The sequence below is a fragment of the Copidosoma floridanum genome, unplaced genomic scaffold (assembly GCF_036245765.1).
Source record: "Copidosoma floridanum isolate Cflo_tuat_1 unplaced genomic scaffold, Cflo_Japanese_pri ptg000009l, whole genome shotgun sequence".
Classification (NCBI taxonomy): Eukaryota; Metazoa; Arthropoda; class Insecta; order Hymenoptera; family Encyrtidae; genus Copidosoma; species Copidosoma floridanum.
The window spans coordinates 194,658-209,483 of record NW_028321886.1 but is presented as its reverse complement, the minus strand read 5'-3'; the positions used below and the strand labels follow the sequence as shown (position 1 = coordinate 209,483).

General features: G+C 42.4%; 1 protein-coding gene across 3 annotated transcripts in view; it reads right to left on the bottom strand.

Moving 5' to 3' along the window:
* Positions 1-14,826, bottom strand: part of Optix (optix) — a 55,641-nt gene that overhangs the window by 27,448 nt on the left and 13,367 nt on the right. Inside the window, exon 2 of one of the 3 annotated variants that reach the window (XM_089589387.1) lies at positions 13,245-13,253. The exons of the other annotated variants lie outside the window; for them this stretch is intronic. Within the exon in view, the coding sequence (XP_089445513.1) occupies positions 13,245-13,253 (9 nt within the window). The remainder of the gene's footprint in view (positions 1-13,244; positions 13,254-14,826) is intronic. 3 annotated transcript variants of the gene reach the window in all.

The following is a 14,826-nucleotide window of genomic DNA, read 5'->3' as shown; positions in this document are numbered from 1 at the left end:
CGTAGTGTCGATCGGGGACTTGGAGCTACTAGAGCGTAATAATCACAGACACCACAAACAGTGAGGTTCCGGCAGCAAGGGTTTTCGTAAAATTAGCTAATTTTACGCAATGGTCGTGTCTGATGTTCCCTTCGTGGTAAACGAGTAATTATATATTTCGTTGGACTTGTTAGTATTTGAGTAAATACGAAACTTTGTGTATCTGCCATGTGTGTTTTGTGATAATTAAGGTTACTTATTGCTTGTTGGTACGTAGTAAAAGTGTCTTTGATAAAATCTACGTGCGTCAAATTTTATTATGAATTCTGCAACTTTAAATGAAAAAAAAGAGGTTTATACTTATCAAACATTGGCTGGATCAAACATAAGTGCAAGAGACAATCATAATTAATTTCGATAAAACATTAGTGTAATCGAAAAGACGAGACATCACCATCTAGTAAATCACAAGAGAAACAAAGAACGCAACAACAACACTTGATAAAAAAATAACGGAAGTTTAAGGCAAAGTACACGGGTATACCTGTTACAAATCACAAAGCTGGAATAAATAGCGAAGCAAATAACTGTCAATTGATAGTCACATGCATCTGTACAAAAAAGGACCAAAAAAAAAAAAACACCAGGGATGCTGTACACCATAATGGCACTCGAGCGCGCAAAAATTCGACACCGGCCAATTACAGGCTCACTTTTCAAGTGCGCTCTTTTCCCTCTCTCTTCCGAAGCGTCGATTTCGATTTGAATTTTAATTGAAGGTGACGCCTGCCAGCCGACTCTGTGGCACACACTACTGCTTCTTTTTTTGCCAGAGCTCACGTTGGCTATGCATTTTTCGCGGGAATGGTGTACAGGCAAGCCCCCGTGTCCCCAATTCCAGAACAATATGTCCTCCCGTTCCCTTGTTCATGTACCTTATTTTGTATATGCCTATATATCTGTGTTTTATTTCATTTTTTATACGTAGACACGCTACGACGTAACAGAGATATTATCTTGGAGTATACGCGTGTATGCCATACATATGTAAGAAAAAAAGGTTGTGAAGAAAGAGAAGAGGGAGGAAGGGATGGGGTAATAACGCGAGAAAGAAGAAGAAAGGGGCACGTAATACAGGAGGGGACGGAGGTAATTATCGGACGAGCGACGAGGTGGTGGTTGCGTATAATATACCATCAGCTAAGGAAAAAGACGGTAGCCGGCTCGCGCGTATTAATTTCACGTTTTAATGCGCGCGACGACGTTGCTTTTTTGCACCAAGTTTGCGCAGTGATGATGACGCGAGGCCATCCGGCGTATTATGCATTGTTGCGTCGCATGCTGCGCGGCAAATCGATTCGTAAAATTGATAAAAGAGCCGGTGCGCGTTGTACCTATATCTGTGCGTTGATTTGCGTATCGCAACGACTTTTTGGATGACTCTTGACTACATGAGTCGTGGTCATTGCGCAGAAAACAGTACATACAGAGAAAGGGAGCGAGAACTTTATTGGCCAGCACGGGATGATTGCATTTTCCGCCTGTTCATCGCAAATAATAACCCTACGTCGCGGCCGATTGGTGCGGAAATGGTATTTTTCGCGTGATGGCGCTTTTTTGTGTACGTTGGTGCACTGTCGTTGGCGGGCAATTGAAATGTCATTCGGACACGCGAGTGTGAAATTGTGTGAGATGGCAAAAGACTGTTTTTTAATGATTAGGCTCGTTTGGAGCTAATAAAATTTCACGTCTCGTAAATCAAGAGAAGGAATGAAGATCACGACTCTGTGTAGGCTACTTTGGTTTTTTGCGAGTGTAGGTACATTATATATTTGACATCTTTTTTTACCTCCTCAAATTAAATTGACATGAATTCTTTGTCTTGGCGAAAAAAAGAAAATAGCTTAGCTCTGTGATAAAGAATAAAACACCGAATTACTCCTTTTTAATCCAAAACACAGAGTTTTTTCTTTCTCTACTGCAGAGCTGAGTCTTAGTATGCAATTATTCTAAATGATTTGTCTGAAAACAGTAAGAAAAACGAATGAAAAAAAAAAATAACAATAAATAATAGTATGAACCATATCAAGAACAAAATGCACGGAGCACAGAAAGACAATAACTCCAAGTGATACAACAGAGGAGGCCTTCGAAGAGCTCTATCAGAGCCACTGTTATCGCGCGCTTCTGGGCTTACGTAAAACCCAACTAACGTTCATGAGCAGGTGCTAAAAGAAATGGTACAGAGTTCAAGTGTGTGTAAGTGCGATCGATGCATGTCGCGTAAGTAGAACGTTTCTACTTACACATCTAAATCCGAAGCACCGATGAAGACCTCAGACTAACAATGTATACGCGTTCAGCTCACTCGTCGTTGATGGCCGGAGGAAGGTCTCTGTTTCAAGTGACATGACTCGTATGAGTTGGCTTCTTTTTTTCTTATGCTTGTGAAATAAAATCATAAGTTTTTCTGTACTCATTTCGCAAGCGTTGTTGGGAGCTGTGGATTTTTTTAAATTCACCGAGAACATGAGGTTAAGAGAAAACAAGCCCTCAGCGTGAAGTAAGCGATGCTATGGCATACACCGCGATAAAAATCGCGGGGATTCTAGAGTCCTCGCCAGCATTCCTTAAGAGCCAGTAAAAGAGCAGAGGTATTTCAGTGATGGAGTAATTGCGACACGCGTGGAGATTTTGGTACATTGCAAATAGGGAACGAATGATTTTTAGCTCTTGTAGTTTGGAAAATTTTGAAAAAAAGTAATGGCCATCGAAAAAAAATCTGTTGCGTTCTTTTGTACTCGTAAGGGTAAGTACAGTTTTTTCCCATTCAAGTTTTTGACTCTATCTTGTTTATAACGTCAGATCGGTAACAGGTACAGGTGCGTTTGTCTATATTTTGTCTCAAATTTCGATTCATCCTCCGCTTGGCGATCTTATCATTTTGATACTCGTGTACTTAGCGTCGTCACGCGCACACGCATACGTATGTATGATAGACATCATAATAATAATCATTACTATGGTGATTATGATGATGATGATGGTGATGATGATAAAAATAAAGATACAGATAAAAAAAAGAACAGACGAGGATACGCATTAAACTCCGAATATATGGTGTATATCGTTGGCCTGTCGCTTGATTCTTGCCGCGTCACATCCGGCGCATAGGTGTACCTACCCGTAAGTCTGTATAGGGAAAAAGCTTTTCGTTCGGAGCTGAGATCCTCAGATACAACTTGCGCTCGCTGATACACACACATACACACACACTGAGCAGGCGATCGTGAGCCCTGATGTATATCAACGATTGTGGTCTACACACACATATATATATATATATATATACCTACGATATGCGATATTCCTCTCGTACACATATTATGGGTGTATATATCATTCTCGTGTATACTGCTGCAGGTACACGCTACATATAGTGGTAAAAAGCGTCAACGCGCGGCTCCTCCCATATCGCACACGCCTATGGCTTTAATTAAAGATTGTCTGCGTCCATCCTTTTTTTTTTGTTTTGTTTTGTTATTTTTTAAACGAGCTACCGTATTTGCAACTAGGGCTACATGACACTGAGGTAATTAGGTGCTCTGTGAAGAAAGCGTTGGCATTTTCGTTATTTACGATTGTTCCGAGGATCGCTCTTAGCGCACCACTGAGCCATGAAAGTTCATTTGGTGCAGTATTTATTGAGCGATGTTTATGCATGACACATAGATGTGATAAACAATAAATTCTTCTTGTTTATTGCGCATCAAACCAAGCTATACTGTTGTAATTTTGTTAAAAAAGATTCAATGCTGAAAATTCGGCTGCAAATTAATCTCGTTAACAATTTACTTTTCGATCTGTGGCTCAATACATTACAGTAACAATTAATTTTTATTACCGAGTGCGTGCATGGAACATTATTTCCGGTAAACACCTTTTAAGGAAAATTGAAAAATTAACCTAGCTACTTGTGATACATGTATATTCCTCCCGAGTACAATGCAACACCACTCCGAGCTATGTTGTGTAACACACGCGTACCCAAATAGGTGTACCTGCAGGTTATACGCACGGATTATCGATCGATGATTTATGTCTCTATTGTGCTCAGCTTACACGCACATGTACAAGGATCTTCCTACAAGAAAATATCGAGGGATGCATCGAGTCTCTCTCTCTCTCTCTCTCTCTCTCTCTCTCTGTTTATTTTTAATTAGGCCTAGAGAGAGGGGTCGAGGAAGAAGGAGGTACACAAAATAAGCCACGAGTTTGATGGATCACGTATAGCCACAGGGCGATGATTCGCGCCGATGAGACGGCGCTTTTTGTTTGTGCCGTCGCCTCGCGCTCTTTCGGGCCTTAATAAGCTCGTTGCGCGTGCGATAGCTTTCTCGTGGAAGAAGCCGAGGTAGCGATAATCATCGCTCGGATTCTTGGAGAGAAGAAACGCGCCGTGATACAATAGATCCCTCTTGCGCTTGCTTTTATACCACTACTCTGCTGCAACGATTATTTCTGCAGGCACTGCCCGAAAAGTGCAAGCGATCTCGAAGTATCTGCCGACTTTCTGATTGTAACACTTTTCTGGATATCTTAATTATTTGATCTAGACAGGAAAAGGGATTTTGATTTTCACGTATCAAACTCTCTCATTACGAATTCATTATCTCACGCTTGGCAGATACACCACACAATTAAAGAACAAATGCGTACATGTTTGTCTCCCTCACAATGGGAATACCAAAACTCATCACTCTGTTACATAAAATAATGAAGCAATGAAGGCTCGAGCGTCCGTCAAATTCATTCGCTCGCGCCACTGTGTTATTCTGTGGATGGGTCTGCAGTAATAGACGCATAGCACCACACGGCGCTCATCAGCCATTTGGAGAGGAAGAACATAAGCGCGTTGCTCGGGTGGAAGGGAAATGACGTGTGCCGACGATAATCGCAGATTGGATTATAATTCGTCGCAAATAAGTCACGCTTGTCGCCAACTTGCGCTAATGCGGTACGCGGGCTGTCATGCGCATGGAAAAATGGCCTGTGAGTGGGTGACTATCAAACGGGAGAAAAAAATTTGCCAATTCCACTATTTTTCTACTAGTAATCTGATCGTACAAAACTTTTTAGTTATTTTATGTGCACTGATACTACTAACTACATAATTTTCAAGCCATGTGTTCAAAATCCGATTAGTAGTTACACGTTACGAATGGGATACTTAACTACAATGGTTAACAAAATAAAAAAAAACAATGTAACCTTGGATCACTTGTTAAATTTACTCTCCAAACTCTATTATCCCTCGCCTTCTAGCAGCAGCTCAATCATTCCGCGTAAAGTCATCGTTCGAATTACCATCCATCGCTCATCCAACCTTGCCGCAAAAATACCCTGGGTTATACCCCTTTCCAACTTTTTTGTGCCACCTCCCCCCCTACAACAGCAATGGGACCAGGTAAGTAGCAGCAGGTGACCTCTCGTCTGTCAAGCGCGTTCCGATTACTTTTCCCCAGTAATCGGCTAGTCTGCAAGGGCCTCGGCGTTTTTTTGCCAGCCAACCCCGAGAATGCGGTGACATAGACATTCCTCTTCTCGCGGACTCATTTTCTCCTGGCAGGAGCAGGATGAGGTTGTAAAGCACTCGCTTGGAAATGCGGCGAAAAATTCTACTTCTCTCGTTTCTACATATTTTCGAGCGCAATGGGCTGGTTTTTTTTTTGCAACGAAACAGCTGACAGCTGAGAGTGCAAATTAGACTGCAAGTCTTGCGATTTAGTTTCCGTGTATGGTGATTTTCTTCTTTTCATAAGTTGCAAAAGATGAGATTGAAACAGTTTGGAGTCGTTCGACCATCTCCAGTGAACATGGATTCAGTGTTTGTCAGACGTAACGGGATATTCCACCAAGTTCCCTCCCACGCTCCCTCAATATTCCGTACAACGTACGTTCACCCAGAATCTCCTGTTTCGCGTATCTCCGAGCCAACGCGTAGGACCCTCCCCCAAAAAGTGTAGCACTACTGTTACTATTACGCGATATCCGGTGCGTTAATTTAAAAACAAACAACAGGGGCAGTAGTACGTTCAAACACCCGATACATCATGTATACGCAATGCTTCGCATGTGTGTACTATTCTACGGCTCTGTTTTTTTATAAGTCACTGAACACATGCACCATCCACCGTCCACAGTGGAGGCACTTAATGCCTTTAAAGCGATCCTCTTGCGCTTCACCCTACATTCAATATGCAGTACAGTCACTCGCGCAGTTACACAGATTTTAAGGTATGTTTGCATTTTGTCGACCGAGAGACGACTCAGACAAAAGTAAAAAGCTATGTGTATGTACGTACACACCCACGGGGTTGGGGTGTATTTACCGGCTGCAAAGCTAATCTCTCTTCCCCACAGAAGGATAACTACTCATGTACACGCGCGTGCATGCACGTAGCTTACACTAATACAGTAGTCGTAGCGTGTAATAAAGTAACGAGAGTCGCTCTGTACATGTGTTTTTACAGTACGCACAAAGTACGACTACAACTTGTTCATCTTGTCGTCGCGCGCATTTAACACGCTGCACTCTGCAGCCCTATAATGCCTTCTCGCGTTGCTACTACCACCACTATTTACTATCATAGTATAGCTCAGACGTGTGGTATGTTTGCGCACCGCTCGTTTGATCTTCTGATGGCGAATCGCTTCCATACGTGCTCCCCCGTTCAGTTTGCCCAGCACGCGATTTTTTTTTTTTTTTTTTTTTTTTTTTTTTTTTTTCTTTCACGCTCCACGCAGTCTACGAGATTTAAAGCTCGTACGCCTGTATTTGCAGTAAGTAAGAGCGTCCTAATGTGTACTTTGTCGCTCAACTCTCCTGCCTTCTCTGCTGGGATTAATTGAGCGTGCGTGCGAGGATTTTTGTTGTATGCCTATGTACTATGTGTCAGATCGTTCGTTTCATAAATCTCTGGAAATTTTTATGTTATTATATATTGCACATATGCTTACGAGGTGTGCGTGATCTTTATTTAGTTATTAAGAATACTTGAGAGGCCATGGATTGATTTTCAAAGAATACAAAAATGTATGATGCACCTTGTATACCTTTCAGTTATATCTTGCGGTCCTATGTTGTACATTCAAACTCCTGTTGAAAGTATAAATATTTTGTTTTAGATGGACAATACAACCATCTGCATTAATTAAAGTTTTTGGGACTATATACATCATCCCCATAAAAATGGAGTTAAAAATAAAATAAATGTATATATACTCTCATGAGATGGTAGAGCACAGTCAAGAATATAGCATGACCACATTACATAGATCGTGTACGTAACATATAAGTTTACTGCCGTTCGGTTGAAGTTAATATTAATACTCTCCCGCATTACATAAAAACAGGTTGAGCATTGGCAGGGCGTGTGAGAAATACCCGTGGTAATAGCATGTACATTTGATTCGAAAGCTTAATTCGATTAAGCATTACATTATTGATATCATGTATGCCAGGTATGGATGCTTATGCAGAAGAGATGTGTATCTCCTCTCGATTCGTAGCAGCTGCTGCGACCAATAAATTGTCCAACCGATAAAAAATGAAAACCGAATCCAGCAAATCCAAGAACTACCACGTCGAGCGTTTACCTGCTCTCACGTTCAACAAAGCAAGTCTTTCTTTCTCTTTGAAAAAAAGGTAGTAAATCATGCTCGGCTTTTGTTTTGTGATTTTCTCTTCCTGGCCTCGTATGCATGACTTTGCCTGCATCCCTTTCGTATAATGTACATTTCGTACAGTAGGCGCATTACAGTTGCATCGAGGGTTCTGGCACAGGCCGTATTCGTTTCGCTGATTGTGCCATACATAAAATTACGATAAATAATATCGGCGTGATGACCCGCGGCGCTCGATTGTCTCTCACTTCTGGGACTGCTGCTGTTGTTGCAGCAAGGGATCATCGCACGTCTAATGATTATCTCCCTTTCTCTCGCAGCCGGCAGCAACTCGCGTTTTCTTAGTGGGTGGCGCTTCTATGAGTAGGTATGTGTACGTGGATGGCGTGCAAGAGCTCCAGTACTGTGATTTACGGCCGATTAATTGTCGATGTATTTTTCGGAACTGTCAATTGGCTTGATGGTTCTCGCACGTGATAACTTGTGAGGTGTGTTGTGAAACACGAGCAAGGTATTCGTGTGTGTTATACCTTGGCCGCGGGAATGACTCTCGTTGCCTGTTGAATTTGAACAATCTCTGTTGGGATCTTTTGGATAATACCCAGGTACTTGTAAATAATTTCGCATTATTCGATTGCACTGATTATTTTATTAAGAATATTGTATAACAATTTTATGTGCCAAATATTGTGTTTACCTTTTCTGCGTATATTAAACCAAGGGATTTAGAAAAATTTATTAATACACAGAAAATTAAAATTTTTTATTTGCAAAATTGTCAATAAATAACAGAAATGAGTATTCTTGGAGTACACACACTCGAATTGCGGAATCTGAAGATAAAAAAAAATAAAAAAAGACAAACACCTTGTACCTACGTAATCTCTTTATTTCTAAAAATACACAGATGTACCGTTATGTATTGTACTAGCTGTACTGCACAGCACCATTCCCTTTGCTGTACATATACGCATACACATACAAGTTTCAGTCGGGCCGCTATTCAGCCAACACCTTTTCATAGAGAATACCAGGGGCCACTAATACGAGACATGCTCGGTCAATCATTTTTCCCCCTCACATGTATCTACTGCGTCCAAGTATACGTGAGCTCGTAGTGGCTAACTCTGTTGGGTATCTGTACCTCGCACTCGACGAGCGACGATGACGAAGACGACGCGTGGACGTGAAAAATTTCGTGCTCATGGGTAATGAGGTGCCTCTGCGGCCGCTCCACAAAAGCTACCGCCAGCCACCACTACCGTCACTGTCATTTGTTCCCGAGCCCACGGTCATTTGTCTACTGTGTGGCACGTTGCCACTGGCCTACCGGCAGGAACTTTTGTTACAGGCGTCAAAACAGGCCACAATCTTTCACTTGCTTTTCTTTCTGGTAGTGTACCACATTACCTATACGTGTAAAAGACTTTGTGGATTCACAGGATCTCTTTTGGTTCAAGCGGCAGTTCTCTTTTCCTTTTTTTTGGTGAAAGATCGAGCCACGAGTCACTGAATTACCGACCTGACATTAATTCAGACCGATACGTAGTATCTTTTTATTTGCTACTCTCTCTGTCACATTGTACCATATGGACGTAATTTTTTTCTAGGTCCATGATGAGTTGATGTGCCTTTGGCCTCAGGTGGATCAATTTTGAATTTGAATATGACTGCATGGGAGGATAAGAGTGTTGGCTGATGCTTGACCGATCGTTTACAAATCAATAGTCTTCAAATTTATACACTCTTACTATTTGGTATCAGAGAACTCCACATTACGCGAAATTTTCAACCCATGGCAGTACCAAATAACAAAAAGGAGACAAAAAGTATCGATGAACACCCAGAGGTTCACGCAAAGTAAAACTTGCTCTCTTAATCACATACGCATTATACTCGTAATGCAGTTTCGTTTCAATTGGACGCTCGAACGAGCTCTCTACGTGGCGTGAGAAATCAATCATAAGTTATTAAATATTCAAATAAAACGTAACTCCGTCTGCTTGTGCACTGAAAGTGCTCCGAATAATTTCGCACATGCACGCACATTCGCTCGTGTATATCGATTCATGACCAATATATCGACGGCAAAAACTCGCTCCGCAGATCAACTCGCTCAAAAGATAAACGACGCGGGTATTAATCGTCGGAGGAGAAAAAAGAAAAAGGGAAGCGGGAAAAACGGTAGTGCAAAACTTCGTGAGAGCCAATGGGCTAATTTATGCGCTACTGCCTGTACAAAAGCCGACAATCATATGCATTTGTGTTGGGTACTAATCGGATGCTCGCGCGCTGGGCTTTCGGACGGGTAAAAAAAGAGACGAGTAAGGAGCTAAGGGCAGGGGAGAAGATTTACAGACGTATTATGTGCGCGGTCTGCCGATATGCTGACTCCGTGACGCTTGAAATGTTTTGAAATGATCTCTGTGAAAAGTATGTTGCGAGTAGTAACTGTGAGGTGGTATTTAGTTGATGAGACTGCCTTGGCTTCTTGATTTATATATTGGCTTTTAATAGCTCTAGAAAAACTGACCATAGTGTCTAGTAGTTGGTTGGGCAGCTGTTTTCGTTTCTGCGAAATCGAAGGGCTCTTCTAGATCTTTTTCTACTATTTCTCAGTTTTTTAAACTGTGTACTCATTACTTCGCAATAACTAATATTATTCTAAGTACAGAGAGTTGGTTAACCTATTTGATTCTATAAATTATCCTTACTTTTTTTTTAGTTTCTCCAGCGTCACCCTATACAGGAATCCCATACCCTTTCTGTACGATCAATCGACGCAAATTCAAACTTGGGTGCATAAGGTGCAAAGGTATCCAGCCGCACATCAATCTAACTTTGTTGGCAGGCAGCAGCAAAGCAAGTGACGCCTTCAGTACCATACACGCTCACGTTATAAATTTTAGTGCCAAAGACTTGGCCGCACTTAACTCGGCCCGGGTAACAAAGCGCCTTCCGTAATATACCAACGCTAATTGACACGCGAGGCTTTCTCTCTTGGTGTATATAGGGTGTAAACCTACCACGTACTGTCGCGTGAAAAACATCGCGTAAAATCGCATTATAAAGTATAATAACGCCACCATCGTCCGTCGCTCTGTTTTTCAATCGACGCTCTCGTAGAGTATGACTATATATTTACTTAGTTTACTTTTCGAGCGAACCTGCAATACCTGCATACTACTGGAGCGGAGGGTTGGTACACTCGTTAATCTTGAGGTAGGAAATTAAAAGGTGAAGTGTAAAGGCAACGCCTTATGAGGTTGTTTAGGGCTCATGATGACGGCTTGAGTCGAGGAATGGTTGTTCAAGTACCGTCGAAAGAAACAGCTGTTAAGGAAATTACAGGGGGAAAAGTAGTGTTTCAAAATTTTGTGGGAAAATTTTTTTTCAGTTTTAAAGTAGTCTTTGAGCTTTGTTGTATCAACAAACAGAACAGAAAGAACAATTGTCATACCAAGTTGAAAAAAGTACAAAATTCATATTTATAAGCCAAACAGTTTGAAAACGGTATATTTTCTCTCCCCGAGCCAGGGGTAAGTATAAAGTGTAAAGTTTGCTTGAAAAAAAAAAAAAAAAAAAATAGTTATTTACGTTACAAGTGTGGAATAAAAGATTTCCCGCACGAGTTGTGATTGACGCGAAAAATACTTTTCCGCCCTCGGGTGGTTTTGGGAGGCTGGTACTTCCTCGGGCGAAAAAGCAGTTTTTCGGAACTCGTTCGAAAAGTCTCCTTTACGAACCTCGTTACGTCCCTCGCCTTCGGCTCGGGCCGCAAACCTCTCGGTTCGCAAACAGAGACTTTTCAAACTCGTAGGAAAACTACTATTTCGATATTATACGTCAAAAACTAAAGAAAACATGTACAGCAGTAGCATCACTTAAGACGTCCCAGCTGTAAAGTGATCAACAGCTCGAAAGAGCTGATCTCAACCTCGCGATCTGACGTTGCTCCCGCAAAAAAAGCTCCAGTCAGTGTATTATGCAGGTAGAGTATAAGAAAAGGTGTCTATGTCGGGGCTTTTTAGTCTCCACTGACGCTCTAAAAGTGCTGCGTCGATCGATGGAACGATATGCTCGCTTATCGAGCGATGAGCGGACGAGCGAAAAAACAACGGGGAAACTGACGTCCGCAGGGAAAAAAAGAGATGATAACGAATGAAGGAGGGGGAAAAAAAAGTGAATGGGGGAGGCGCCGGGGAATTCGCTTTTTCAGCTGTTTTCGAGCCCCCACGCTCCGACGGCTGGCATTATTTGCGCCTGTCACGCAAGACCGCTTAATCGTCCTTCCATTCTCTCGCGCGCAGGGAGAGATGATGACTTCATCGAATTGATCGATTGAAACTCGCGGCGATTAATTATCTTTGTTTTTTTTTCAAAGTTCTCTCTGTTTTTCGAGCTACGGGGATTTTGAAAAATTGATCGTGAGCCCAGCGTTTAATAGTCAATCAATTAGTTCCTTTTTTCTTCCAATTTGTCATAGACGGAAAATTCGTCAATTTTTTTTTGTTTCCATCAAGAACGAGTCATAATCCAGGTTATTAATGAACCGATAGTAATGTAGAAGCGTTTTTTCTCTGAAAAAAAATTCTTCCACTCCGATTCGCGCCAAATGCTCGGTGCTCATTGGTGATAAAAGCAACGCATCTTGAAAGTAACCCCCCCCAAGTCTCGAACTTCGCAGCAAAAGTTTTTTTTCCGAAATATCCTTCATCCATTGAGTTTAAACAGAATTTATATTGCATTTGCATACACATAGCGGTCAGTGCGTGTATTTTTGTTTGGGCGAGTAAGTGACGGACCGAAACGATAATGCGTTTATCCGCGCTCTCAGGAGAGCGCGAAAGAAAAACAAGAGGAGAATTGCGAATCGAGCGACATTTGCTCAGCTCCCCGTAGGGAATAGTACGATGGGTTGAGCGGGAAGGGAGACGGCAAGGGTGAGTACATGGGTTGTTATATCGATACAGTGTCACAGGGACGATCTAGACCTTTGTTTTCCATGACGTTAATGCACCATTTGCGGGACAAAGAATCTTTTTCTTAGAGTATCAAAAATTTTTTAGATTCAACCCCCTAGCAATGATACGGTGGATGAAAGCTTGGACGCAATATTCCGTGTACTACTGCACTCGAGGGAAACTATATCATGTAGATCGATTCATGATAAAAACCAATGTGAAAAAAAAATACGTATCCACCAATGTACCTGACCATGATACGTGCACGCTCCAAGTAGCACAAAATCTATTTCTATCATGTAACCATCTCCTCGCCATATCAGCCAGATGTAACCCACGCCCCCATCCTTCCCCGCCACTTGCTTCAGTTTCCCCTACTCCTTTTCTCCTTTCCGACTTGCCGCTGCCGCTCTCCAATCTGCAGTCAATTGTTTCCAGCTAAACTGTTTGCCTTTCAGCCGGCACCCTTTTGCCCTGTCTCTATTTGCTCCGCTAAGCGCGCCCGCACACTGCGCTCAAAAAGATCGAGTTCTCGGCAGCCCCGGGAGCTCCTCTCCTACTCGCCCATCCACTCTCTTTCGGTCCGCTTGTGGATCCTTTTTTTCTCTTTCCTACGTGCGCTCGCTGTTTATTTGGCGTTTCGTCTCTTTGATTTTTCGGAAACTCCATACTTACGCAAGCTTGGCTATATGTAACATCGCTCCGCAAGTATGGTAATGCTGTTAAGAGCGACGTGGAATTCAATTCGCTTGTCCAGCGTACTGTCTTTTTTAGTGATTATTAGGTGCTTTTGTTCGAAGCAACCGGCGTATTCTTTTGTGATGGCAAGCTATTATTTTGCAGTTTGCAAGTGTCCTCGATTTCAAGACACACTCATTCTCAGGGAAAAACAAAGCGCTCGAGTCATCCCCGCGCTGGAAGGAACATGAAAGCAACCGAGTAGTCCCCCGGGGAGCGATCGATCGATTGATACGCATCGGCAGGCGTTTTTCACTAACCAAACACGATAAGTTGTTACCTATCCACACAGTACTTACGAAAGAAAGAGATCACTGTTGTTAACGGGTGGGACGGAGAAAAAGAAAAGAGACGTCTCCATCGCCGGTCGATATTACCTACCTTGAAATCAAGACGACGATCCACGCACCAAAGCTTTTCAATTTGAAAACAATTAATCATCTCTTGCGTACACAGGTACTTACAATCCAGCGAGCAACGGCTTAGTTATAAAACAGTCACACGCCGCGCGTGCAGGCTAGTGCACGTATACCCACAAATTGTGATCCCGAGGCTCTCTGCTCCACACACGTTATGTGCTAAATCATGCTTGGCTCGTTTGTTACTGCATCCATGTGTGTATCTTCTACATGCGTGGAAGGTCGATGGCTTTGTGTCTTTTTTGTGCTTCGTGAAGGGAACTAAAGGCTTGTGAGCGTAGGAGAGGACGGATCTCATGCTGGGCTACGTGGTTTTTCTAATGAGGCTACACGTATTGGAGTGTGGTTTTTCGAATGTTTTGAGGAAGCACATGACGAGTTGTGGTAAATAGAGTTCGATCAAGCGTGCTACAGGATTTGCGAATATCACTTCCAGCCGCTTTTCGGGGAGAACCTCTCGGATGCCCGACAAATTAAGCCGAGATTACAATCCGCCGAAAGAGATATCGTTGTATCAAAGCGAACAACGCCGGGCCCTCCTACGTGGAAGTGTATGACGAATCAAGCGGAAAGCATCATCGATTCTCGTAAAAAAGGATCGGAATCCTTTTCCTTCCCAAAGAGGCAAAATCCACACAAAAAAAAGTATCGCTCCCGCATACATCACCCATACGCTCGAATACCTGTTTCTCCGCTCGTAATCCGTCAACTATCTTGGTATAGGAGTATAATAGACGTATAGGCTCTCCTCGTCGATCCATAAATGGCATGACATATCGCCCGGTACTCGTTTGCCATAAAAGAGTTGGATCGAAAAAAGCTGAGCGCGTATTAATATGACATAAAGGAACCGCATCTACGTCATATGTATACGTATACCTTATACCTACGGGCTAAAGACCTTCTTTGTGTGAAGTGCGTCAATGATGGTGATGATCCCTATATACTCGGAGCGGAAAATTTTGGAGAAACTCGGAAAGAGGACGAGGAGGAGGTATGGAAATTGAAATTTCTTGAACAGGTAAGTTTTTTTGGTAAGA